Consider the following 26,908-nt stretch of genomic DNA (forward strand, 5'->3'; position numbering starts at 1 on the left):
TTCTGTGTTATAAATAAGATGTAATTCTTTTTTTTCTCCACGAAGCTGTTGTCTCCTTGCTAAGACACTTTGCCCACGTGGCATCTCCTAATATGAGACCAGAGGACAATTCGACCTCGGGAGTTATGCAGCCGTGCCTGATCCTGGAGAACTGAAGGTGGGGGTCACATTTGAGGCCGTTGACCATTTGTTTCTGTTAACGGGTAATTGACCGGAAACGTTAGCCTGGTCTCCCTTCTCTCCACCGATGCTGTCTGAACTGCTGAGTGTTTATGACATTTTCTGGGAGTTTTACTACGTTTTCAGAATTCCGCAGATTTCTTTCCGGTTCTCGCCTTTCCTGATGTGCGTCCGTGTGGAGTTGCAGCACAGGATTACTGGGAAGCTGTCAGCATCTGTCACTATGGTTTGACCTTCACACTCCTATTGGCTGATGCCAACTATTGAGCCCCCGTGGCCATCTCGACTGAGATGAGCTGACTTGGCCATAGACCCGGGATTGAACTTTGAGCACGGCTACTTGAGGGAATAAAATTTAGCGAGGACCATCTGGGGCCCTGCAGTTCTCTTTCGAGGAAAATATGACGTGATTTGTTCCTACAAGTTTCTCTTCAAAATTAACTGTATTCAAACTGGCAGCAAGTGTTTAGGAACGACTTGAGGTTAGTTGAAGGTTGGCTTTTGAACAGTGCGTTGACCGCGGTCACGGTATATCCTCAAATATTCATCAGTTATATGAGTGCATGCACTTTAAGTGAATCCACTTGTTTTTCTGTTCAATTGAAATCATCAAATTACACTGCAAAGGAGGAAGGCCGGTCGTGCCTGTGATAATTCTTTGGAAGAGCCGTTCAATCCGTCTCGCTGCCTGCTGCTATTTCCCCAATAGCACTCTAATTTTTCCTTTTCTAGTAGTTTCCGATGCCCCTTTGAATATTAATAGCCGTGAAAAGAAAATTGCAGGTGTTTCCCAGATAGCGAACAGCAATAGTACCATGTAGCTGGACTACGAGGGTAAATTAAACACACACGGTTCAAATTGATCTTAAATTAAGTGTAAATGCTGAAAATGGAAACCAAATGGGGGTGGGTTGAGTTGAGGATCAGAAAGGAAGCATTTCAGGTTGTCGACTTACTTTAGCCCTTCTCTGTTTCAGAAGCCAACCAACCTGCTGTGCATCTGGCATTTCATGTATTTCAAACAGGCAAAACGTTGGCAGTTGTGTTGGTTTTATTGGGGCTACAGGGCGAGCCATAGGCTGAATGGATGTTTGGAATTCAGGTCATCTCAGAATTATAGATCTTTCAGCCGTTGTCTAGACAGTTCTCAAACTCCTAATCCACTCTTTACGTTGTGTTGGAATGAAACGCTGCAGAAAGATTGGCCCTTTGATAAGGTAGGCCGTAGAACTATGGGCCATTAGTTGGGGTGGATGCAAACCCCTGACCTCCAGTAAAAGAGCAAGTGCAAGGATAGAGGTGTTATAAGATGTTGACAAATCAGTCATTCTGCACAGTTCACCCGGGCACCCGCTCAACTGAAGAAAGCTGTGCGAGGCACGGGGAAAATGTTTCAACAGGCTGAACAAGTCTTGTAATCATGCAACAGAAGTACATTGCCTTTAAGACAGTAAAACATCACAGGATGCTTCAGAGAAGTATCACCAAACAAAATCTGATCATTGGAAAAATCGTCAGCACTGTCAGATTCTATTTGCGACTTATTGTGTGATTTTAAGTCTTTCAAGCCCATTGGAGAGACCGTGTCTTTAGCTGATGGGTTAATGTCTTGCTGTCTGTTTTGATAAGAAAATTATACTTTACTGATAAGTATCCCTTAGCCTTGAATTTTCTCCAATTTAAAAAGAAAAAATAGGTTTTATTTTTATCGGTTGTGCTAACCACTCAAATGAGCAGTTTGCACGCTCTGGGTAATCTGAATTCAAGATACTCCACTCTTCAGTGAGCGTGCAGTATGTCTTCTACACTCAGTGAACACTTCTGGCAACGGTTCCCCCATCCTTCACAATTCACCAGTCCAGCATAACATTTCCCTCGTCCATTTTGAGCAGTCAACTTTGATAAATGCATTTCATCTCGTTAATGTACACTCACTGATGGTCATTTCTGAGCTAAATGATCCTTGGTCCTAGTTTTAATTATTTGTGCTCAAGCCATCTAGTCCTGATTATGAGAAAAACGATTCTAAGATTAATAATTGGCCAAGCAGATAAATTACATTCAAATATCTGAGGGGAAAGGATGAATTCAGATTTGTGCTCCAAATTCACGTGACCACTGGAGTGAAGGGAAAACCAAAATCTTCACAATTTTCTATGAATAGTGGAGTGGCAAGGTGGCACAGTGGTTAGCACTGCTGCCTCACAACGTCGAGGAACCAGGTTCGATCCCGGCCCCGGGTCACTGCCCATGTGGAGTTTTCACATTCTCCCCGTGTTTGCATGGGTCTCACCCCTACAACCCAAAGATGTGCAAGGTTAGATGGATTGGCCACGCTAAATTGCCCCTTAATTGGGGAAAAAAATAATTGGGCCCTCTGAATTTTTTTTTAAATTCTATGAATGGAATGATAACCGTAGTCACTTATTGAAAGTTTTCAGTAACAACAACTGGCGTATCTCTATCTCGCCTTTAACGTAGTAAAATATAAAAATGTGCTTCACAGGAACATTATCCAACAATATTTGCCACCAAGTCACAGGAGATGTTAGAATAGGTGATCGAAAGCTTGGACAGAGAGATGGGTAACAAAGCGTGTCTTAAAGTCGGAGAGTGGCAGAAAAGTTTAGCAAGGAAATGACGGAGCTCAGAGCCATGTCTAGTTGCAACAACACGTCTGCCTTTTCTTTCGGACGTTCTGCTTTCCCCATGCAATTGGAGAATCCTCCACGCAGTTCGGAATTCTGCTTTTTAATACCTTGCCCAGAATTTAATGTATGAACAGAGGAAGCAGGATCACTCCACGCAATGCTGCCGTTTCACTAAAACTGAACTAACTAAAACTAAATTGAGCGTTGTCATCTGTTTCTTGTGTGATTTGGCAGCTAGTTGTTATGATTTGTCTGACACACTAGCATGTCTTCAGCTGGAGAGCATTATGAATAATCTGCAGCACAAGACACCATAGTTAAGTATGCTTTGTGGCGCTGCATTCTCTTGGAAATACTCGTGAAAATGCTGTTATTTATTACTGCATTTCTTTCTTCAATGAACTACGGTAAAAGTATTACCAGTTTAAAATGGATTGATAACTTTGAAGCGTCAAAACAACATTGTTAAATCCAGTTGATGCTGCAATTAAGGGAACTATAGTCAGCCATTTCCATTTTTAAAAACATTGTGCATAGCCTGTGAACAATGTTTAAACTGCATGCATATTTTCAGTGTTAGATTTTGTTTTACTGTTATCTGGTATTAATAAATCGAGAGAGCTTATGGTTTGCCCACCCCCCTCATTGTTTTATTTAAAATTTAGAGTACCCAATGAATTTTTTCCAATTAAGGGGCAATTTAGCGTGGCCAATCCACCTACCCTGCACATCTTTGGGTTGTGGGGGCGAAACCCACGCAAACACGGGGAGAATGGGCAAACTCCACACGGACAGTGGCCCAGAGCCGGGATCAAACCTGGGACCTCGGCGCCGTGAGGCAGCAGGGCTAACCCACTGCGCCACCGTGCTACCCCACACCCCCTCATTGTTGATGTGCAGCTCAGTGAGATGGATCTCTAACTGCAGCGTGAAGTTTGTGTTTTACTTGAATGCACATAGTCCAAAAGTCAGTGTGTGATTTCTGATAGAATTGTCCCCGGTTCAGCAAGTGTGCTTCATTCACCAAGAAAATGGAGTGAAATGGGATATTAGCTGGAACTGAAATGACGGTTGTGCTTTCATCAACAGCAACTAAATAACCTTAATTGCTGCTGTGATTTTCGGGTGAGACATTGGACTTAAGTTTCGTCTACCCTCTCAGTTTATGATACATTGCCTTTATTTCAAGAAGAGTTCCTCCAAAGGTGTTCCAGGCTAATATTTAGCCTCAACAACCACTGCTAAAAGCTGATCTGATGATCAGCAGCCTGCTGTTTGTGGGGGCTTGCTTTGTGCAAATTAGTTGCAGTACTTCCACCATTCCAATTGTGACTACACTTCAAAGAGTGGGGTTGCCTGCAGAGTGCTTTGGAATGCCCTGGTCTTTGTTTTTTTTTTAAATTAAAATTTAGAGTGCCCAATTTAATTTAGCATGACCAGTCCACCTGCCCTGCACATCTTTGGGTTATGGGGGTGAGACCCACGCAGACACTGGGAGAACGTGCAAACTCCACACGGACAAGAATGCTCCGGTCTTTGTATTGGTTGGAATTTGTGAATGTATTCCTCAATGCTCCCACCACTTATCTCCTGCCCCTTGGAACCATATTGCCGAAGATAAGTTAAGGAGCAAAGAAAAAAAATGTATTTATCTGATTGTTGAGGGTCAGAACCCTGACATATATAGGACCCATGGCAGTCATGATTGGTCCCTTTTCGATCCTGAGTAGTTTGGTGAAAAGAGTGGGTCCCGTCATGGGCAGATTGGGATGTGGATATTTCTCTGATGCTGATGAGTTCCAGGATGTGTTTGATTATTGCCTCATGTTGCAGTCCCCTGCCTATCTGTTGGTGAGTGTGTACTTCATTCCCAGTGTGGAAGGTATCACCAGGTTAAGACACAGTCCATGTATTGTACTCGAGGTTTCATTAATAATAACCTTTTATTGTCACATGTATGACGTTACTGTGAAAAGCCCCTAGTCGCCACATTCTGTCGCCTGTTCGGGTACACAGAGGGAGATTTCAGAATTCTCAGCTGGTACGGGAATTGAACCCACGCTGCTGGCCTTATTCTGCATCACAAACCAGCTGTCTAGCCCACTGAGCTGAACGCCCTGGTATTCCAAACGCTGTGGTTGGCATGTTGCTGAATATTACTCCCCACCCACGAGGAAAAATATTAATCGCATCCGTTATTGGTAACTTGCAATCTTTAGTTTGAAGAAACTAATTTAACCAAAGCCAAAACAATTTATTTCCGTGCATTTCTGCTTTGGTGAGTTGAGCTGTGTTCCAGTTGGAGGGAATTGATTATAAATGGACACCTGTTTAGCATTAAGAGCACCACAGAGAAATCATGACCACTCGCCTGCCTATCCAGACCAAATACATGTCCCACAACTAGCGTGGGCACCATTCCACGGTGCTGGAACATTTTGTATCTGGTGCTTGGCTGGAGATGTGTGTTGCTCAGTATAGAATCCAGCTTCAGAAAAGGACACTCAAGATCATCTTTCCCCAAGTCAGAGTTTTGAGGTGATAATCTGATGTTGAATGTCATTGAATGAAAGTTTAAGCAGGTTGGACCTACAGCCATTGGAGTGAGAGGTGATCTCATTGAAAGACATAAAGGTCCTGAGGGGACTTGATTAGGATGGTTACCAGGAGGATGATTCCTCTTGTCGGGGGCGATGGAATACAGTTTATACATACGTTGACTATGGGGAGAAATGTCTTTTCTCGGGGGAACTTACGTCTGTGGAATTCTCCTTCCCGAAAGCAGTGGAGGCTGGGTCATTGATTTTTTTTCAAGCCAAAGCAGAATCATTTTTGATCGATAATAGAGTGGAGGGTTACGAGGGGCAGACAGGAAAGTGGAGTTAAGACTGCAGTCAGGTCAGCCATGATCTTATCAAATGGCAGGGCAGGCTCGAAGAGCCTAATGGCTTATTCCTATTCCTAAATCTTGTGTTCTTATTTAATCTCTCAACGATACAATGTTGTTCAAATTAGCTTGCTATTCAGTGAAGTAATGATCTTTCTGGAAATTAGCTGCTTTATAATGTTAGAAATCTGGCAATGTTTTACTCATCATATGGTTTCTGCTTCCACTGAAGCTCTCCTCATTTCTGATGCTGGGTTTCTAGGCCAGCAGCCCCAGTTATGTTCTCGTTGGTCTGATTTTTATCTCGAGGTTCCCAAGAACTGACATCTGCAGCCGAGTTAAAACGCACTCTGCATCAAAGCTGTTCCTGGAGCGACTGTAACTCCCCTGGCATCTGATTAGGGCTGTTGCGGCTTGCCTGGGAATGGGAGGCCGGTGAAGAAAGGGCTTCTGTTCTCCTCCAGCACAAATGTAACTTTCTTTATCAGCTGGGGAAAGGAAGTAACAGGCAATCTCCTCTGCTGCTTCTAGCCCAACTTGAAAGCGTTTATCACGCTGACCCGTTGTGGGAACCAAGTGTGTGAAAGGTGCACCTACTGGCAAAGGAAAATTAAAGGACATGTTTCTTTGCCCTTTGGGCCTACTCTAATGCTCTGTTTCTTTGAAAACGCCGTCATCTTTGGCTTAAAGACACAGCTGGACACGGTGTGCTGATTGATTGTGACAAAGAGTTGTCTCCTCTGCAGGGTTTGGTCATTAGAACGTCAGTGCCAGTGCTACCTGGTGATTATCGTCACCATTCCAGGGAGGTGCACATTTTAAGGTACTTAGGCATGTGACGGTGGGGGCGCGGAGCAAAGGGTCAGAGCTAGACCCAGAGTTCAGCTGCAGGCCAACAGCTGGTTCTCATGCACTGATGTGGGTCCCGACAGGAACATCACCCCCCCCCCCCCCCCCCCCCCCCCCTTCACCCTGTGGTACTGTAGCATTGATCTAGTCAGGAAATTATAGTTTTAAGACAACCGCCACCGAACATGGCGTCAACAATGACAGAAGTACTGCTGGGTAGAATTATTAAAACCTTTCTTATTCCACATATTTATATGCAGCTAATAGAATTTGAAATTGCACATTTTTTTCAAAAAATGACACGGTCCTTCTCTGCACAGGGAAGGAAACAATTACAGAAAGCATAATAAGGTGGTAGTTAAGGAGCCATGATTTGAATAGTTCTTGAATGTTTACTTGACTGTTTTTGAAAGAGAACTCATTACGTCTTTGTTAATCTGATTAGGATTGAAGAGAGGCATGACTTTGCTCTCACTCGAAACTGGTATTAAAATTTGGCATTGGTGCAACAGGAAGTAGACTTTGCATATTTAGTTCTTAAAAAGAAGTAGTCGTAGTTACTAGGAAAGGGCTGCTTTTAATGTCGAACCTATTAATTGAGCCAAATGTGAGCGGCTCCGATCGGACTGTGGATTTGCAAGAAGTAGTCAACTCTTGCTTAAGCGCATCAAGCACAATGTGTCTTGTACCGTAGTATGTAAGTTCTGGTTTTACTAGAAAATGCGGAAAATGAACATCAGGTTTAAGAGGCAGCACCCAGATGTAAATGTGTGTGGAAATTACAGGTGCAGATACCTGGGCACCTGTCCACATGGGTTCACTGTTTGCAGCTAAAAAAGCTGACCCTCGGTTTAAACCAGGAAATAGTATAAGGCTCAAGGGGAAAAGAAAGCTTAAACAGGGGAAAGAAATTGCTAAAACCACAGCTGAGAGTAAAATAATAATCTTTATTGTCACCAGGAGGCTTACATTAACACTGCAATGAAGTTACTGTGAAAATCCCCTAATCGCCACACTCCGGCGCCTGTTCGGGTACACAGAGGGAGAATTCAGAATGTCCAATTCACCTAACAAGCACGTCTTTCGGGACTTGTGGGAGGAAACCGGAGCACCCGGAGGAAACCCCCCAAAAAACCCCGCAGACACGGGGAGAACGTGCAGACTCCGCACAGCCAGTGACCCACGTTGGGAATCGAACCTGGGACCCTGGAGCTGTGAAGCAACAGTGCTAACCACTGCTACCCTTACGGACCAGACGTTGTTGGTGGGGGTGGGTTTTTGGAGATTGTGGTGTCGGCCCATTCGCCACATTTTGTGGATTTGGGCTTCTGCTGTATCATGCAAATCATGTAGCATCCTGGTCCCTGTAAAAGGGTGCACTGGGTGAAAACGTGTTGAAGCTCAAGAATCTTTTGCAGCACCTTTTGAAGGTATCTGCTGTTGTAATGTGGGACAATGTGGCAGCCAATTTGTACCAAGCAAGCTCCCATTAACAGCAATACGTTAATGATCAAATGGCTGGTTTAAAAATGTTGGATAAATATTGGCGAGGACACTGGAGAGGACTTTTCTGCTCTCCTTTGATGTAGTGCTCTGAAGTAGTTTTCATTTTCTGAAAGGGCAGACAGGTCCTCAGTTTGCTGTACCATCAGAGTGATCGCATCTCCAACCCTGCATTGTATCAGCCTGGATTATGGATTCAGGTCCCAGAAGTGGGACTCGAGTGAAATTTCTACCACGTAGCCAACATCACTTAATTCTGATGCTTCCACTGGTTCTTTCAGTGAGATCCTGGACAGCAGAGGGTTATGGCTACAAAAACAGAAAAGAGGCTGGGAATTCTGCAGCAAGTAACTCACCACCTGACTCCCAAAACCTGTCCACCATGTTCAATGCTCAAGCCAGGAGTGTGCTGGAATACTCTCCACTTGCCTGGATGCACCCAGCTCCATCACTCGAGAAGCCCAACACCATCGAGAGCACAGCAGTCCGCTTGATTAACATCTCATCCACCACCTTAAATAGTTACTTGCACAACTGACTGACAGAGGCAGCAGTGTGTACCAGCTACAAGATGCGCTGCAGCAACTCACCAAGGCTTCTTCATAAGCACCTTCCAAACCACTGATCTCTACCACCAAGAAGAACATCAGCAGTAGAAGCATGTGTACATCACTCACTGCCCTGACTTGGGACTGCTCCGCTGCTCCTTCACTGGCACTGGAGCAAAATCTTAGAACTCCCTCCCTAATAGCACTGTGGGTGCACCGGAAACACAAATTGCATCACCACCCTAATTGCAATTCGGAATGAACAATTAATGTTGGCCTTGTCAGCAGTAGTTACATCGCATTAATACCTTTTAAAAAGACATGAGCTACCTCTCCAGTGGCATACTGGAGAACATAGGGCAGTAATCTGCCTGAGGACATCTACATGAGTGATGACCAAAGGCAAAATGTTGGAAAGAAATAATTGGAAAAGCAAAAAGTTCAGGCTCAAAAAATTGGCAAAAATACAAACGAGCAACGGTTTTCCGTGATGGTTATGGAAAATATTACGTTTCTGAGCATTGAGTCAGACTTTATTCTTCGCCTTGTGATTGATCTACTTAACCCAAATAAACAAAAATATAATTGAAGTGAGTGATCAGTACTCTTGCAGTAATTGCTCTAAAGACAGTCTGTCAAAGGTAATAAATGGACTGTCTGATTCTGCATTATATAGCAGCTGATTGTTTGTACAATGTTGGGGGAATTGTGGTACACATTATATTTTTTGCTTTGCTGCAAATTAACACAGCATTTGGTCGCGCCCACTATGTTCAGTGTTTACTTGGTTCGACCCCTTTGCTGTGCAGTGGGTTGAATATTTCCTGGTGCTTTTAAAGTCCTTGTCCGGAGAGGTCTTCACGTGCCAATGGAAAATCTCCAGCCATCATTGGGTGCGAGGGAAGTGAGTGTGGGCCCACAGTGCTGCAGAGATGCGAATGAAAATGCGGCCCTGGAGTTGGTTTTCTCATTGTTTGTGTTTGAAAGGCACTCTGAGATGAGCGAAGCAGAAAGCCATTCAATCAACTGGAGGAAGCATTCGGTCCATTGTGTCTGCAGAGATTCTTTGAAATTAATGCATTTAAATAAATCGCACTGCATCTAATCTTTCCCATTGCCCTCCAAAACCTTCATTTTCAAGCATTTATCCTTTTGAAAACCTTTTCACTTTTTTCTTTCACGGGGTGTGGGCGTCACTGGCAATGTCAGCATTTGTTGCCCTTCCCTAATTGCCCTTGAACTGAGTGGCCTGCTGAACAATTTCAGGGGCAAGTTAAGAGCCAACCACATTGCTGTGGGTCTGGAGTCACATGTAGGCCAGACCGGGTAAGGACGGCAGATTTCCTTCCGAAAAGACATTAGTGAACCAGGTGGGTTTTTATCACAATCAATGATAGTTTTGTGGTCGCCATTAGTAAGACTAGCTTCATATTCCAGATTTATTAAATTAATTAAAATTCCTCCAGTTGCCATGGTGGGATTTGAACATGAGCCGTGGTCTCCGCTTTACTAATCCACTGATATCACCACAATATTATTTAATGCTTCCCTTCAGTTTCTGCATTCACAAGGTCACAATTTCAGAGTATGCGCATTTACTTGTTTTATTCCAAAGTTGGTGGTCATTGGAATTCACTGACCTGAGATCTCATTCGGGTGTTGCAGATCGAGAGTCTCAACTCCTGTCAGCGCCATTTGGTTGACCATCTCTGGGCTGCCAGCCTATTGCTTTGCACTGGAGTCTTGCTGAGTGTAAAAATGTTACTCTGCGTCTTGCACAGAGCCAGGTAAAGAATGTTGGGCCCAAGGCACCGAGATCTCACAGCCTCTCTGCTCCTCGGCAATGGCAAGTGTCAGGGTTTCTATTGTAATTAATCTCTTGACTCTGCCTGAGATCCTGACATTAAATTCTGTAACAGTGTCCTGGCCAATGTTTATCGTTCAACCAACATCACTAAATAATCCTGTCATTACCACATTGCTGTTTGTGGGAGCTTGCTCTCTGCAAATTGGCTGCTGGCTACCCTACTTTCCAACACATTACTTTTCAGAAACATAGAAAATAGGGGCAGGAGGAGGCAATTCGGCCTTTTGAACCTACTCCACCATTCAATATGATCATAGCTGACTCTGTATCTCAACACCGTACTCCCGCGCTCGCCCCATAACCCTTGACCTTTAGAGTCTAGAAATGTATCTATTTCCTTCTTAAATATTTTCAGTGCGTGGTGGCATGTGGCGCAGTGGTTAGCACTGGGACTGCGGCGTTGAGGACCTGGATTCGAATCCCGGCCCTGGGTCACTGTCCGTGTGGAGTTTGCACATTCTCTCTTTATCTGCGTGGGTTTCACCCCCACAACCCAAAGATGTGCAGGTTGGGTGGATTGGCCACGCTAAATTGCCCCTTAATTGGATAAATGAATAAATAAATAATCGGGTACTCTTAAATTTATTTTAGAAAAATACATTTTCAGTGACTTGGCCTCCACAGCCTTCTGTGGGAGAGAATTCCTCCGGTTCACCACCCTCACTGAAGAGGTTTCTCCGTCTCAGTCCTACTCCGTATCCTGAGACCGTGTCCCTTGATCCAGAACCTCCCCCCTTCCCCCCCATCCAGAGGAGACAACATCCCCGCCGACCGCATCCCCGCCGACCTCATCCCCGCCGGCAACATCCCCGCCGACCGCATCCCCGCCGGCAACATCCCCGCCGGCTGCATCCCCGCCGGCTGCATCCCCGCCGGCTGCATCCCCGCCGACCGCATCCCCGCCGACCGCATCCCCGCCGACCGCATCCCCGCCGGCTGCATCCCCGCCGACAACATCCCCGCCGACCGCATCCCCGCCGGCCGCATCCCCGCCGACAACATCCCCGCCGACCGCATCCCCGCCGGCAACATCCCCGCCGACCGCATCCCCGCCGGCAACATCCCCGCCGACCGCATCCCCGCCGACCGCATCCCCGCCGACCGCATCCCCGCCGACCGCATCCCCGCCGACCGCATCCCCGCCGACCACATCCCCGCCGACCGCATCCCCGCCGACCGCATCCCCGCCGACCGGCAGCATCCCCGCCGACCGCATCCCCGCCGACCGCATCCCCGCCGACCGCATCCCCGCCGACCGCATCCCCGCCGACCGCATCCCCGCCGACCACATCCCCGCCGACCGCATCCCTGCCGACCGCATCCCCGCCGACCGGCAGCATCCCCGCCGACCGCATCCCCGCCGGCCGACCGCATCCCCGCCGGCAACATCCCCGCCGACAACATCCCCGCCGACAACATCCCCGCCGGCCGCATCCCCGCCGGCCGACCGCATCCCCGCCGGCCGACCGCATCCCCGCCGGCCGACCGCATCCCCGCCGGCCGACCGCATCCCCGCCGGCAACATCCCCGCCGACAGCATCCCCGCCGGCCGCATCCCCGCCGGCCGACCGCATCCCCGCCGGCCGACCGCATCCCCGCCGGCCGGCAGCATCCCCGCCGACCGCATCCCCGCCGGCCGACCGCATCCCCGCCGGCCGCATCCCCGCCGGCCGGCCGCATCCCCGCCGGCCGGCCGCATCCCCGCCGGCCGACCGCATCCCCGCCGGCCGACCGCATCCCCGCCGGCCGACCGCATCCCCGCCGGCCGACCGCATCCCCGCCGGCCGACCGCATCCCCGCCGGCCGGCCGCATCCCCGCCAGCCGGCCGCATCCCCGTCGACAGAGTCCCCGTCGACCACACCCTTGCCTCCAGCCTGTCCAGCCCTGTCAGAGGTTCAATCAGCTTCCCCTCTCATTCTTCTAAATTCCAGCGAATACCTGCCCAACCGACCCCAATCTCTCCTCGTAACAATCCTGCCACCCCAGGAATCAGCATGGTGAACATTCACTGCGCTCCCTCTATGGAAGGTATATCCTTTCTTTGATCTGGAGACCAAAATTGCACACACTACTTCAGGTGTGGTCTCACTAAGGCCCTGTCCAGCTGCAGTAAGACATCCTTACTCCTGTACTCAAGTGCTCTTGCAGTGAAGGTCACCACACCATTTGCCTTCCTAACTGCTTGCTGCACCTTCAGGCTTCGGGAAGACATTGATTGTAAAATATTTTTGGACATCCCGAGGTTGTGAAAGGTGCTATAGAAATGCAAGATCATTCTTTCCTAAGAAGTCTCTCCTTCCACTGACCATTTGGGTTCAGTAGTCAGTGAGAGGGGAAGGCACCAGTCCAGGTTCATGTGACTTCATCATTTATTTTGCAATTCTTGGCACGTGCTACGTAATCCACATGCAATAATCTTCACCGTAACTTCACTCACTGTTAATGTCAACCTACTTGCGACACTAATAATGATTATTATTATTGTTCGCAACTGCCATTATAAAGAATTTCTAAATCCAAGCCATTTGTGTGTGTCAGAGCTGTGGAGACACAGTGCATTAATACACCAGCAGGTGAAGCAATGTCAGGAACATGCTTAGACTTGGCCCGCTTTTCCTCGCTGAATTTACCACCTCCACTTCCTGGGTAGATGTTGAACATGGCTGAGGGTGTTGGATCTGCGAGTGATCTCAAATCGGCCAGCACTCATTCAACATCCGGCACGCGGTCAGCAATGTCTCGGAAATTAGTCCAGGTCGAATCGTGGTCAAAGAGCAAGTGGAGCTGCTGGCCACTGGATAAGGCACATGCTATGTTGGAGAAATGCACCCGTTTTGTTCGTCTACGGTTTGTGTGTGTGTGTGTCACAGGTAATTAGTGTTCAGTTGAAGCACGGTTAGAGGTGAAGAGTTAATTCTGCCAAGCAAAGCAGACAGAGTTCAGCCTCGACTATAAAGCCATATGTTCTCTGCTAATTTCTGTATTTCTAGTATAAGCATTGCAGTTAAAATGAAAACTGCTTGTAAGGGCATTGTGCAGTCAGAGCCATGCCAATTTTACACAGGCAGATCCCATGCTAAATGTCAACAAAGGAATTTATGAAAAGAGACACTTGCATTTATATAGAGTCTTTCATGACCTCTGGATGCCTCCAATGCTTTGCACCAGTGAAGAACTTTTTGAAGTACGGTCACTGTAGTAATGCAGGAAATGCAGTCGACAATTTGCACACAGCAAGCCCGCCAAAACAGCACTAATAAACATCCAAATAATCTGATTTTAGATGTTGGTTGATGGATAAATCTTATCCCAGGTCCCTGTGTGTGTGTGTGGGGGGGGGGGGGGGGGGGGGGGGGGGCACTGCTGCCTCACAGCACCAGGGACTCTTGTTTGATTCCAACCTTGGTTGGCTGTGTGGAGTTTTCATTTTCTCCCCGTGTCTGCGTGGGTTTCCTCCGGGTGCCCCGGTTTCCTCCCACAGTCCAAAAATGTGCAGGTTAGGTGGATTAGCCATGCTAAAATGTCCCTTAGTGTTCAAAAGATGTGAAAGTTAGGTGATGTTACATGGATAGGGAATACTGCACTGGAGCACAGAGTGCAGCACTCCCTCAGTACTGCACTGGAGCACAGAGTGCAGCACTCCCTCAGTACTGCACTGGAGCACAAAGCACAGCAATCCCTCAGTACTGCACTGGAGCCCAGAGTGCAGCAGTCCCTCAGCGATGCACTGGGACATCTGCCTAGATTTTTGAGCTCGGAGTCTGTGTAATGGGGCTCAAACTCCAAGCCTCTGACTCAGAAGCGAGAGTGGTCGACTGAGCCATAGTTATGCCGAAAAGGTTGCGTGAATTCCACGCAGGTGTGAATCTGTGGTGATACAAAGATCCAGATATTGGAAGTCAGGTGATGTTCATGAATTGCTTCAGCACTCTCGTGATTCGAATATTCTTTTGAGCTGATAATTTGTGATGCACTTTCCAAATGAGTCAAATTATAGACATATTTTGGGGAAGAAGAACTCACTGTTTCTGGTTGCAAATTGAATACTTGGCACCCCGCCAACTATGGTATAACTGTTTGTAAATTGTAAAATACTTTCTGTTCTAAATTAAGCCTCAGTGATGTCATGATGTATGGAGTAACTTTTGTAACAGCTGTGTGTGTGTGTGTGAGAGAAGCTGGGTGTGTCAGTGGGACAAGGGCTCAGTGTTTATGCCTGCAGGTAGAATTCTACCTTGTCAATCTTTAATTCAATTAGATAAAGATACAAAACGTCAGGCAAAGTCTGGTGTTCTTCCAATAATTGTCGGGAAGCAAAATAATGGGCTAAGCATATATATTTTTTGTCAAGTGATTATTAAGAATCAGCTGCAGCCATTTCCTCCAGTTTCACATTCTGAAGCGCCACAGATATTATTGACCAATTGTCATTTTGGCAGCACATTCTAACTTGCAACAATGTTCACCATCTGTCCTTCTCCAACTTACAAATCCTAGAAACTTCAGCACATTAGGCAACCATTCAGCCCATTGTGCTGTGCTAGATCTTTCCAATTCGTCCCGATTCTCTCTTGTCCGGCATTTCTTTCCTTTTCAGTTATTTGTCCAGTTCTCTTTTTGTTTATACAAACGATTCTTATACAAATGACATTAATGTAAACGACATAGATGACTATGATGGGGGTAGGATCAGTAAGTTTGGGGATGACACAAAGACTGGCCGGGTGGTTAATAATGAGATTGGGTGTCTTTGGTTACAGGAAGACATAGACGGGAAGGTCAAATGGGCAGAAAAGTGGTAGATGGAAGTTGACCCTGAAAAGTGTGAGATGATGCACTTTGGAAGGAGAACATAGAACATTGAAAAATACAGCACAGAATAGGCCCTTCAGCCCACGGTGTTGTGCCGAACCTTTATCCTAGATTATCATAGAATTTACAGTGCAGAAGGAGGCCATTCGGCCCATCGAGTCTGCACCGGCTCTCGGAAAGAGCACCCTCCCCAAGGTCAACACCTCCACCCTATTCCCATAACCCAGTAACCCCACTAAGGGCAATTTTGGACACTAAGGGCAATTTATCATGGCCAATCCACCTAACCTGCACATCTTTGGACTGTGGGAGGAAACCGGAGCACCCGGAGGAAACATACGCACCCACGGGGAGAACGTGCAGACTCCGCACAGACAATGACCCAAGCCGGAATCTAACCTGGGTCCTTGGAGCTGTGAAGCAACTCTGCTAACCAGTATGCTACCGTGCTGCCTTATACAAGGAGGGGAAAATTCAATGTTGAATTCTCTTATTTTCTCTCTTGATAAATAAGGAGAAGTATACTGAGCCCTTGTGAGCTGTGATTTTGTGGATACCCTGTAGCAATTTCTAGTGTGAGGATGGGGGGTGGAGTGGGGGTGGTGCTGTTGAATTTAGGGTGCAGTAGTTTGGGCAGCTGTCAGTATTTTGTTCCTGTGAGATGAAAAACCTGGGAACTGATTATGCTCGTAAATAGCAAGGAACCTTGGAGTAGAAACCTTAAGTGCTCAACCTACCAGGTGCTCCTTGCGATAAAGGAATAATTACTGTCTCAGTTACAATGAAAGGCAGCATTAACACCATTTAACAGCTAGTCTGTCTTCATTACACCATTGCTCCCTTCAATGCCCCAAGTAGTTTTCACACTAGGTTTCAGTCCATTCAACAGCAGTGCGAGTTTCTGGAAAAATATTTGCTGTCTTTTTATTGGTTGCTGAGATGTTGATGCCAGTGTGGCAAGTCTGACATTTGTTGCCTGTCCCTGGTTGTCGACCTCCTCTATAAACCACTCGCTGGTGGCAGCTTTGATATAAGTGAATGGTTCGCTAATCCGCTTCAGAGGGTAATTAAGAGTCATACTGGTGTGTAGGTGGAGTCACAGCTGGAGGGAAACCAGGTAAAGGTGCTGGATTTCCCAGACATGAATGAACCTTTGAAAGAATGTGTAGAAAAAGACAAAATTAGACGCTGATGGAAAATGTTCCAAATTTATAAAATAAACAAGTGGAAAGGGACAGATGTAAATACGACGGGTTTCTGAGAACAACCAAACATTTTTAATATACTTAATCATTCTGCACAGCAAGCTTGTGATAGGTCAGTTATCATCATGCATATTTAATATACCGGGTGTAAATACAAACAAAAGAGACACCGATGTTTGGAAAGTTTTTACTTTGCTGTGGATTGTTTTAATGTAATTTATGTTTGTTATTAAATCACATTATTGAGAGCTTTTTAACTGCTCAGTTCACCATACTCTCTGCAAAAAAAAAAAAAAAAAAATCTCAACACAGAATGTCAAGTATCTCTGTCAACACAGACATTTAATACCAATGGATTAAGTTTAGGAGCGCAGCCAACATTGTTTTCTTTTTGAACTGACGGCAGAGCAAGCTTGCTGGCTAAATCCACTACGGTTTTCTCTCCCTCTGCCCCTTCAGTGCTTTCCCAAGCTTCAAACCTTTGAGTGAGCTTGGGGATTTGAATCCCTGTGATTTTTGGGGACAGTCATCTGAACGGTATTTTAAACCCAGCGGCCACTTTCGACAGCAAGAGGGTGATCGAGGCGCTTGCTAGTGTCACTTCACCCATTCAGAGAGCTGCCAGACTTGGGGAAATTTAATTAAAAATCCACTCCTGTGGTCCATGGGTGCTTAGCATTTGAGTACAATTTGGAATTAAATTTGATGACACGTTGATGGATGGCAAGTGCTTGCAAACAAAGTGATGAGCTTTAGTGAACCACAGCCTTTTCTTTATCTCTCTTTCTGCTTCTGTTCAGTGAGGCAGTCAAACTCAGTTGGAGTGAAAGCAAATTGTTGTGTGATTGCTGTCAGCAGTGTCAATGTGTTCCTCTTCACCTTATTGTCAGAATGGATGTATACTTCTGGAATTAACATTAACCTTGCCCACTCTTCCCCCCCCCCCCCCCCCCCCCCCCCCCAACTCCCCATTAAATACCTCCATTCTCAAGTGGATAGAAACCGGTTGCTTAGAAGTTTGAGTGCAAATCGAAGACACATTTACACTGACGTTTGTAGCAAGGTGTGTTCAGAAGGTGTTACTCGGGTTGAAGCAAACTCTCAAGTTTAATTGTTTTTTTTAAAAGCTGCATTAGAAGTTATTTAGTGGTCGGAACAGAGTGATTTTGGTGATTGGGTTTAACGGCTCAACGCCATGAACTTGAGTTCAAGTGCCAGCCTGGAGCTAAACCTAATTCCTCCTCTTGATTTCCAGCTTGCAGGCCGCAGCAGAAAGGAGACCAAATACTCGCTCAAGGTTGTGGAAGATATGCTGGAAGCATTGCAGATCACGCAGTCATGATGTCATTGCACGAGTCTGGATCAACCACAATTGAACCGGCCACTTCGGCGCACTCTTGGGATCTCTAACATCTTTCTCTCTCCTTCTCTACTCACCCAACCCCCGTCATCAGCGTGGTGCCAACTTGGCTGACGGACTTTATGTAACTCAGCGTCTGACTGCCTGTGGGACTGCTCCTTCACATCGGGGGCAATTAGCTGACATTCAATTCCAGAATGGCGGGGATTTGTAATGTTAGAGTAATTATTGAACGAAATATTTATGATTTTATGGAAAAGCACATTGACAAAATAAAAGTGTTTCACCAGTCGCCGGTGAACTCCTGGTCATCTCTGACTTAGAGACCTCCCTCATTGACAGAAATACCAGACCCAGCGTTGCAGTTGAGAGGACAGTTATTCCTGAGTCTGTGAATGTAGCTTTGAGAACTTTGCAGATTGACTTTTGCACCTATCGCACTAGAACTGGCTGAGGCCAGTAATATAATTCGGAAGACAGCACTCGCAGGCTAGGATGCTGCCATTACCTCTCGATGTGACTGGAAATGCTTCTCTGCCGTGCCATGGTGCTGGAGTGTGCCGTCCCTCAGCAATGTCTCCCCTGCCGTCTCCTCTTCCCCCACCCCTCCCGCAGCCAGCATGTCCTACGGTCCCCACTGATATATAGTTTGCTTGGGTAGCACGGTAGCACAAGTGGATAGCACAGTTGCTTCACAGGGTCCCAGGTTCGATTCCCTGCTGGGTCACTGTCTGTGCGGAGTCTGCACGTTCTCCCCGTGTCTGCGTGGTTCTCCTCCGGGTGCTCCGGTTTCCTCCCACAGTCCAAAGACGTTTAGGTTAGGTGGATTGGCCATGATAAATTGCCCTTTGTGACTAAAAAGGTTAGGTGGGGTTTATTGGGTTACGGGGATAGGGTGGAAGTGAGGGCTTAAGTGGGTCGGTGCAGTCTCGATGGGCCGAATGTCCACCTTTTGCACTGTATGTTCTATGTCTATGGGTGCCTGAACTGGGGCCACATTCACCAGGTGGCCCTGTTTCCTGCCCAGAACCTTTGAGTGCGGGGGGGGGACAATTGAAGACATGATGATGTGTTCCTCACTGGAGTAAGCAGGAGCTCGCTCCTCTAGCCCTGAGACTGAGGCCATTGTGAGTCACCCACAGCAGCCCAGTGCTCGTAACAACGTTGTCAGTGCCACTCTTGTGAATATAGATCCCAGTGTTTCATTTTCCAATCGCTACTCGAAAATAAGACCCTATTTTAACTTTCACTCTGGCTTGAATGTGAATCCGAGTGCACTCCAGCAAAGATACAGGTTCAAAGTTACCGCTTGTAAAATTTATGGATGTCTTGATTGTATAAGAAGTCGTTTGCTTACACTCCCTATCCTCTTAAATTGCAATGGGTAGCGATCGTAGGTGTGATCTGTTGCAGTTGTAATTATTTATTTAAAATTTAGAGTACCCAATTATTATTTTCCAATGAAGGGGCAATTTAGCGTGGCCAGTCCACCTACCCTGCACACCTTTGGGTTGTGGGGGTGAGACCCACGCAGACACGGGGAGAATGTGCAAACTCCACACGGACAGTGACCCAGAGCCGGGATCGAACCTGGGACCTCAGCGTCATGATGCAGCTGTGCTAACCACTACGGCACCCTGTTGCAGCAGTAATTTTGTAATTGAACACCTAGCGTCTGTAAAAGGTGAATATGGTACATTTAGAGCAGCTAGGTTTCTTGTGTTTGATTTGGTCTGGATATCCACAATCGGCAAAGTCCGCCATTCCATGAAGCGGTTCACGAGGGGGGGGTCACACTTTTCCATCATCTGACCTCGTTGCAGAAGTAAATGTCCACGTGGCTCCTCTGGAGTTTTGACGTAACTCGGTCGTCATTGGCTAAATAAAACCATGTTGAAATAATGTTTAATTCCCCTGTTTTCTCCAGAGAGGAATGGTTTGAAAAAGTGTTTGGCGCAGTCCTTGATATAAAAGCAAATAGCATTAATGGAATAGTTGAATCGAATGTTAGAAATGTTAAGACTATATTTCACCAGGCTTTATTCCAGTTTTAAAGAGTTGAGACTATTTGCCGCCTGAGCTGAAGGCACAGTGTCAGAGTGACACAGAGTGAAGCACTGGCCAGTTATCCTGCAGTGCCATCTACAGCAAGCTGCTTTATAAACTGCCAGTGTTTCCATTCATTGTTGAAAATGTTGTTTGTCCGTTAATTCCAAAAGTTTCACAGATCGGGGGCGTCATTCTCCGACCTCCCCGCTGGGTTGGAGAATCGCCGGGGGCTGCCGTGAATCCCGCCCCCGCCGGTTTGCCGAAGTCTCCAGTACCGGATATTCGGTGGGGGCGGGAATCGGGCTGCGCCGGTTGGCGGGCCCCCCCGCACGATTCTCCGGCCCGGATGGGCCGAAGTCCCGCCAATAAATTGCCTGTCCCGCCGGCGTGGATTAAACCACCTTTTGAACGGCGGGACAAGGTGGCGTGGGCGGGCTCCGGGGTCCTGGGGGGGGCGCGGGGCGATCTGACCCCGGGGGGTGCCCCCACGGTGGCCTGGCCCGCGATCGGGGCTCACCGATTCGCGGGCAGGCCTGTGCCGTGGGGGCACACTTTCCCTTCCGCCTCCGCCACGGTCTCCACTATGGCGGAGGCGGACGAGACTCCCTCCACTGCGCATGCGCGGGAAACTTTCAGCGGCCGCTGACGCTCCCGCGCATGCGCCGCCCCGGCATGTCATTTCCGCGCCAGCTGGCGGGGCAACAAAGGCCGTTTCCGCCAGCTGGCGGGACGGAAATCCCTCCGGCGTCGGCCTAGCCCCTCAATGTTGGGGCTCGGCCCCCAAAGATGCGGAGCATTCCGCACCTTTGGGGCGGCGCGTGCCCGTCTGATTGGCGCCGTTTTGGGCGCCAGTCGGCGGACATCGCGCCGTTTCGGGAGAATTTCGCCCCGGTTCTCTAACTGCAAGCAGAAAGAGAAGAAAATGGAGTTTAGCTGCTGCAAAGTTAATGGAGAGTTCCTTTATTTTGGCTGCTAGAGATGTTTCAAAAACATGCAGTGAAATGTCTGTCTTTGACATCTGTCTTCAATCGTGCAACTGTTAACCAATGTAAAATGTACCTGAACTCTTCAAATAGCAAAGATCTCAAAATGCAGCAAATCTGAGATTGCGTTATTCAAATTACATTTTTTGAAGTGTTTAAATATCTGCTACTAATTGACTTGCTCTTGGGACCCTTCTGCCTGGGTGTCTCTCCCCCAGACTTTCTCCCAGTCTCTCACTCACACACTCTCTCTCCCCCCCCCCCCCCCCACCCCCTCTCTCACTCTCTCTTTCTCCCCCCCCCCTCCACTCTCTCTCTTTCTCCCCCCTCACTCTCTCTTCTCTCCCTGACCCTCTCCCTGTCTCCCCCTCTCTCTTCCTGTCTCCCCCACTCTCTTCCTGTCTCCCCCACTCTCTTCCTCTTTCTCTCCCTCTTTCTTCCTGTCTCCCCCACTCTCTTCCTCTTTCTCTCCCTCTCTCTTTCCCCTCTCTCATTCCCCTTCTCTTTCTCCCTTCTTTCTCCCTCTCTCCCTCTCTCCCACCTCTCTCCCCACCTCTCTCTACCCCCACATTTCCCCTCTCTATTTCCCCTTCACTCCCCCTCTCTATTTCCCCTTCACTCCCCCTCTCTATTTCCCCTTCACTCTTACCCCTCTCCCTCTCTTCCCCACTCTCTTTTCTTTACCTCTCGCTCCCCTTCTCTCCCTGACACCCTCTCGCTCCCTGTCTCCTCCCTCTCTCTCCCTGTCTCCTCTCCATCTCCCCCTCTCTCTTCCTGTTTCCACACCGTCTCCTCTCCCTCTTCCTGTCTCCTCTCTCTCCCTCTCCCTGTCTTTCCCCCCCCCTCTCTCTCTCTCTTCCCCCCCCTCTCTCTCCCTGTCTCCCCCCTCTCTCTCCCTCCTCCCTCTCCCTTGGAGACCCTGTCTCCTCCCTCTCTCTCACTGAGGTTACAGAGATGGTGAGGCCCAGGAGAAATTTGAGCATCTGAAAGAAAATGTTTAAATTGCTTTGTTAGACTTTGGACTGTGGGAGGAAACCGGAGCACCCGGAGGAAACCCACGCAGACACGGGGAGAAGGTACAGACTCCGCACAGACAGTGACCCAGCGGGGAATCGAACCTGGGACCCTGGCGCTGTGAAGCCACAGTGCTATCCACAATGCTACCGTGCTGCCCCACAGTACAAATTCGCAGCAATACCAAATGCAAAGGGAGCAATAATTTATACTCCATGAAAAGAGAGTGCTGATTAGTTGCCAAGTGGATTCTAATTGGTAGAAACATTGCCATGGAGAATGCACCAGTTAACTAATGACTGGCAGTTAACAGCTAACTTTGTTTAAATTCAAACCAGGCAGGTTGACTGGTCAAGGTATTGCCTTGGGGAATGAACCAGAAAATTGCTGTCTTTGAGATTTATGGCCTACATACCTAGCACCTCACTGACACCGAAATTCACGCACCACATTGCTCATTTGTGTGATAGGCAGAATGTCTTTTGGGCTTGACCGAGGCATCCTGTTGCTGCACAGTAGCAGCGTGAAACAGCTGTTGCGAGAATTGTTTGAGGCGCCACTGACTTCCAGGGTGACCCGAGGTAGACTGGGCAGGCCCAAAAGTGTCCGCCTTAAGCCCAGTCATGAGTTTTCACGATGTGCAGTGAGCAACGTTGTGATCGAGGTAGGCCTTATCCCACAGGAAACCTTTGAAGTGCCCTATTTCATCATCAAGCATGTATGGTGAGGAAACAGTTCGGGCCATATTTACGAGGTTGCTGATAAGGACAGTCTTATATTGTGTGGAACTGTAAGAATCCCAAAGCTTGTATTGATCAGTGAAGGTGGGCTTGCGATAGACTGTGATAAAGAACCCCTGGCAGATTTCTCAACTACTATGTCAAAGAAAGAGTTCATTTGACTGCTCCATTTCAAAGGTTAATTTGAGTGCAGGATGGAGCCCATTAAGACACGTAAGGAAGTTCATAAATGCAGCTGCAGATTCAAATGCAAATACAGCAAACGTATCATCCGCACATGGGTGGTGCGGAGCGCAGTGGTTAGTACTGCTGCCTCACAACGCCAGGGATCCGGGTTTGATTCCAGCATTGGGTGACTGGAGTCTGCACGTTCTCCCTGTGTCTAGGTGGGGTTATGGGGAGTGGGCTTAGGTAGCGTGGAGAGTTGGTGCAGACTTTTTAAAATTAATTTAAGAGTACCCAATTCTTTTTTTCCAATTCAGGAGCAATTTAGCATAGCCAATCCACCTAACCTGCACATCTTTGGATTGTGGGGGAAAAACCCTCGCAAACATGGGGAGAATGTGCAAACTCCACACGGACCGTGACCCAGAGCCGGGATCGAACTTGGGACCTCGGTGCCGTGAGGCAGCAATGCTAACACTGCGCCACCGTGCTGCCCTCGGTGCAGACGTGATGGGCCGAAAGGCCTCCTTCTGCGCTGTATTGGTTCTATGGATTCTGCGGATATTGGAAATATGCAAGGAGTAGGTGGTTAGGTGTCATTCTTGTGGAACCTAACAGATATTTGGGAGAGCTGGGCTTAGACGGGATCCCTTAGCAACACTGTCTATTTGGCCATACATGGTGTTACTAAAACTGGACTCAACTGCGCAAACTGGCGAGTTCATAGACTCAATGAGTACTGCTTCACCCAATGGTGACGGGGCTGGATTGCCATGTTATTGTCCTGCAGGACAAAGATCTGTGATTTCCTCAAGTGGAACATTGGTGAATAGGCTAACTGTGTCAACTGAGCACAGGGACACATGGTCACAATCGATATGCAAGTCCTGTATGGTCTTTGCAAATGTGAAGGATCCTTCACTGTGTGTGTGGAAAACTTGCTCAAAACTGAGTGTAACAATTCACCCAATCAGTCGGCCAATTCATGCTGTGCTGAACCGCTCATAGAGAAGATAGTGCGTAAAGGGACAGCTCTTTTGTGTGTCTCGGACAGTCTATACGTACACGAACGCAGTGAGCCACGAGGACGAACCCTGTCATCTATATCACACAGCAGTTCACCGCTCTTACACAAATCCAGCAAGCGTTTATTTTAGCTTAGCTGCGAGCAGGATTGTCCAGTGATGCTGCGGCAGGCCCAATGGATACGAATTTGCGCCTGCCGTTAAGAATGGCGTGCATTTTGTTGATCTCGTCACGTTTGTTAAGGATGACCATTCCAGGCCTTTTGTTGGGTTTGCAGATATGTGTGCCCAGGTCGGCCTTGAGACCTTGGAATGCGAACCGATATTCGCGTTGAATGTGAAAATCGCCAAGTCATTCGCAATCCCACAACGTGCGTTAGATCAGTGAGGCCCCCTTTTGAGGACTCACGGTGGACACTGTGGCTGGGCAGTTGGGAGTAATGGGGTTTGAACTCTGTGAATACCGCTTCCTGATTGATTTAGGATGATGCCACGGCAAAGTTCAAACTATGCGCAAGGGCGAACTCCTCGCTTTCAGAGAGGACATGGTCAGAAAGGTTTATTACGTGTTTGGTGGCGCCGTTAATTGCATTGCCAGAGCACATTCAAAAATATTTGACAACATGTATCTGACAGCAATGCCCGCACAATCCTGAATTAGTGATCTTCCGGGATTTGATGATTTCCCTTGGAGACCCGTGTCCACATGTCACACTGCATTGGCCTCAGGTTCGGAATGAATTACCTGGGTTTACAGAAGTTAAACAATTCCAGAAAAGCGCAGGGAAAGTATCCCACCACTTGTATTGATGGTGGGCTTGTGATAGACCCTGGTGATGAACCCCTGGCAGACTTCTCAACTAGTACGTCAAGGAAAGCGAGTTCATTTGACTGCTCCACTTCAAATGTGGGCATAGGATGGGAGTCCATTACAGCACCGAGGGAAGGCCATTCAACCCATCGTGTCCATACTGGCTCACTGTGGAGCAATCCAGTTATGTGCATCTCCCACTCTATCCCCATAACTCTGCCACCTTACCTCAAGTATCCTACTGATTTCCTTTTTAATCACTGATTGATTCCACTTGCACCACTCTCTGGGGCAGCTAGTTCCTGGGTATTCCCACTCGCTGTGTCAATAAAGGTTCCTCCTCATACTCCGCCTGCATCACTTGCCCAAAATGTTCAAACCGTGTCTCCTGGTCCTTGTACAAACAGCTATAACGGGAACAAACTTTCTGTGTCTCCCTTATGTAAATCTGTCACAACTTTGTGCACCTCTATCAAGTCTCCCCTCAATCTCTCCAAACTAACCTTGAAGCACAACTCTCATATCCCTGACGCCATTCCGAAATTCAAGGCTGTCGCTAATCCACCTGCAAATTCAGGAGGAGCTTCTTCATACAGAGTGTGGTGCAAGTGTCAAAGTTGCTGCCAAATGGAATGATATGGTGAACAGCATATGTGCATTTAGAGAAAGCCAGAGAAACAACAGACGAGGGTGACCGGGATAGAAGGTTCTACCGATATGGACCAGTCGGGCGGAATGGTCTTTTCTGTGTCTGACCACAATGTACAGAAACAAAGTGCTGAAAAAACTCAGCAGGACCGAGAAGAGGAATATTGGACTCGCAACGTTAACTTTGTTCCTCTCTCCGCTTTCGGCTCTTATTTCAGATTTCCCGCATCCTTCCTACTTTGACAGTTTTCAGTAAAGTTGAGCAGCAGAGACAGATACAGAACAGAATGTAGAATGGGATCAATAGGTGACTTGGTCTTTTGAAGCCCCTCTATTCCAAACAGCAGTGAAATGTGAATGTTTCACTCAGCAACTTAACACCTGCCAGGCCGGGTTTCGAGCTCTGTCTGTCATGCTCGCATAATGATGGGAGGAACATAAGACCTTTTTTTTCTTAAAACAACCATTTTGTAGCGAGTGGTGTTAAAGAGTGAAGCGAAGGTTGAAATGAGCATTAGAGAAAGAGGATTCTCTTTTTGTAACTGTATACTGCTGATGAGGAACTTCATGGTGCATAGGGAGAGTCAAAGAACAATACAGTACAGGAACATGCCCGTCGGCCCTCCAAGCCTGCACCGATCGCATGTCTTCTCTAGACCAACCGCCTGTACCCTTCTATACCCCGTCTGGTCATGTGCCTATCCAGATAACTCTTAAAGGTCGCTAACATATCTGCTCAACCACCTCACTTGGCCGCACATTCCAGGCCACCACCAACCTCTGTGTAAAAAAACCTCCCCCGCACATCACTGAACCTATCCCCCTTGAACTTGTGCCCCCTTGTAATTGTCATTTCCGCCCTGGAACAATCCTGCAACTGTTACCCCATCTATACCCCTAATAATTTGATAAACTTCTATCAGGTCGCCCCTCAGCCTCAGTCTCTCTAGGGAGCACAATCCCAGTTTATTCAATCTTCCCTCATAGCTAATACCCTCCATACCAGGCAACATCCTGATAAACCTTTTCTGTACTCTCTCCAAAGTCTCCACGTCCTTCTGGTAATGCGGTGACCAGAATTGGACACAATATTCCAAATGTGGCATAACCAATGTTCGATATAATTGTAACATAATATTCAAGCTTTTATACTCGATGCGCCGTCCTATGAAGGCAAGCATGCCGTATGCTTTCTTTACCACCATTTCCACGTGTGATGCCACTTTTAAGGATCTGTGGATCTGCACGCCCAGATCTCTCTGTGTCTCTATGCTCCTGATGGCTCTGCCATTTATTTTATAGCTCCCACCTGATTTGGATCTACCAAATTGCATCACCTTGCATTTGTCCGGGTTAAATTCCATCTGCCATTTCTCCGCCCAATTTTGCAGCCTACCTATATCCTGTTGTATTCTCTGACAATCTTCATCACTATCCGCAACGCCTGCAATCTCAGTATCATCCGCAAACTTGCTAATCAGACCCGCTACGTTTTCTTCCAAGTCACCGAAGATGTGAAAATTCATTAGAAGGTGTGAAAAATGATGAGGCGTTTTGTTAAAGGAGATAAGGAGCGACTCTTTCCATTGGCAGGTAACCCGAGAATGTAG

The 26,908-nt window shown here is 47.5% G+C and overlaps 1 protein-coding gene across 1 annotated transcript in view; it reads left to right on the plus strand.

Annotated features, from left to right (window-relative positions):
• emc2 (ER membrane protein complex subunit 2) overlaps nucleotides 1-18,174 on the plus strand; it is a 119,822-nt gene extending 101,648 nt beyond the window's left edge. The window contains exon 11 of the mRNA XM_072466878.1: nucleotides 17,759-18,174. Within this exon, the coding sequence (XP_072322979.1) occupies nucleotides 17,759-17,845 (87 nt within the window). The 3' untranslated portion in view covers nucleotides 17,846-18,174. The remainder of the gene's footprint in view (nucleotides 1-17,758) is intronic.
• The last annotated feature ends 8,734 nt before the right edge of the window (nucleotides 18,175-26,908 follow it).

This window comes from Scyliorhinus torazame, chromosome 11 (genome assembly GCF_047496885.1).
Source record: "Scyliorhinus torazame isolate Kashiwa2021f chromosome 11, sScyTor2.1, whole genome shotgun sequence".
Classification (NCBI taxonomy): domain Eukaryota; kingdom Metazoa; phylum Chordata; class Chondrichthyes; order Carcharhiniformes; family Scyliorhinidae; genus Scyliorhinus; species Scyliorhinus torazame.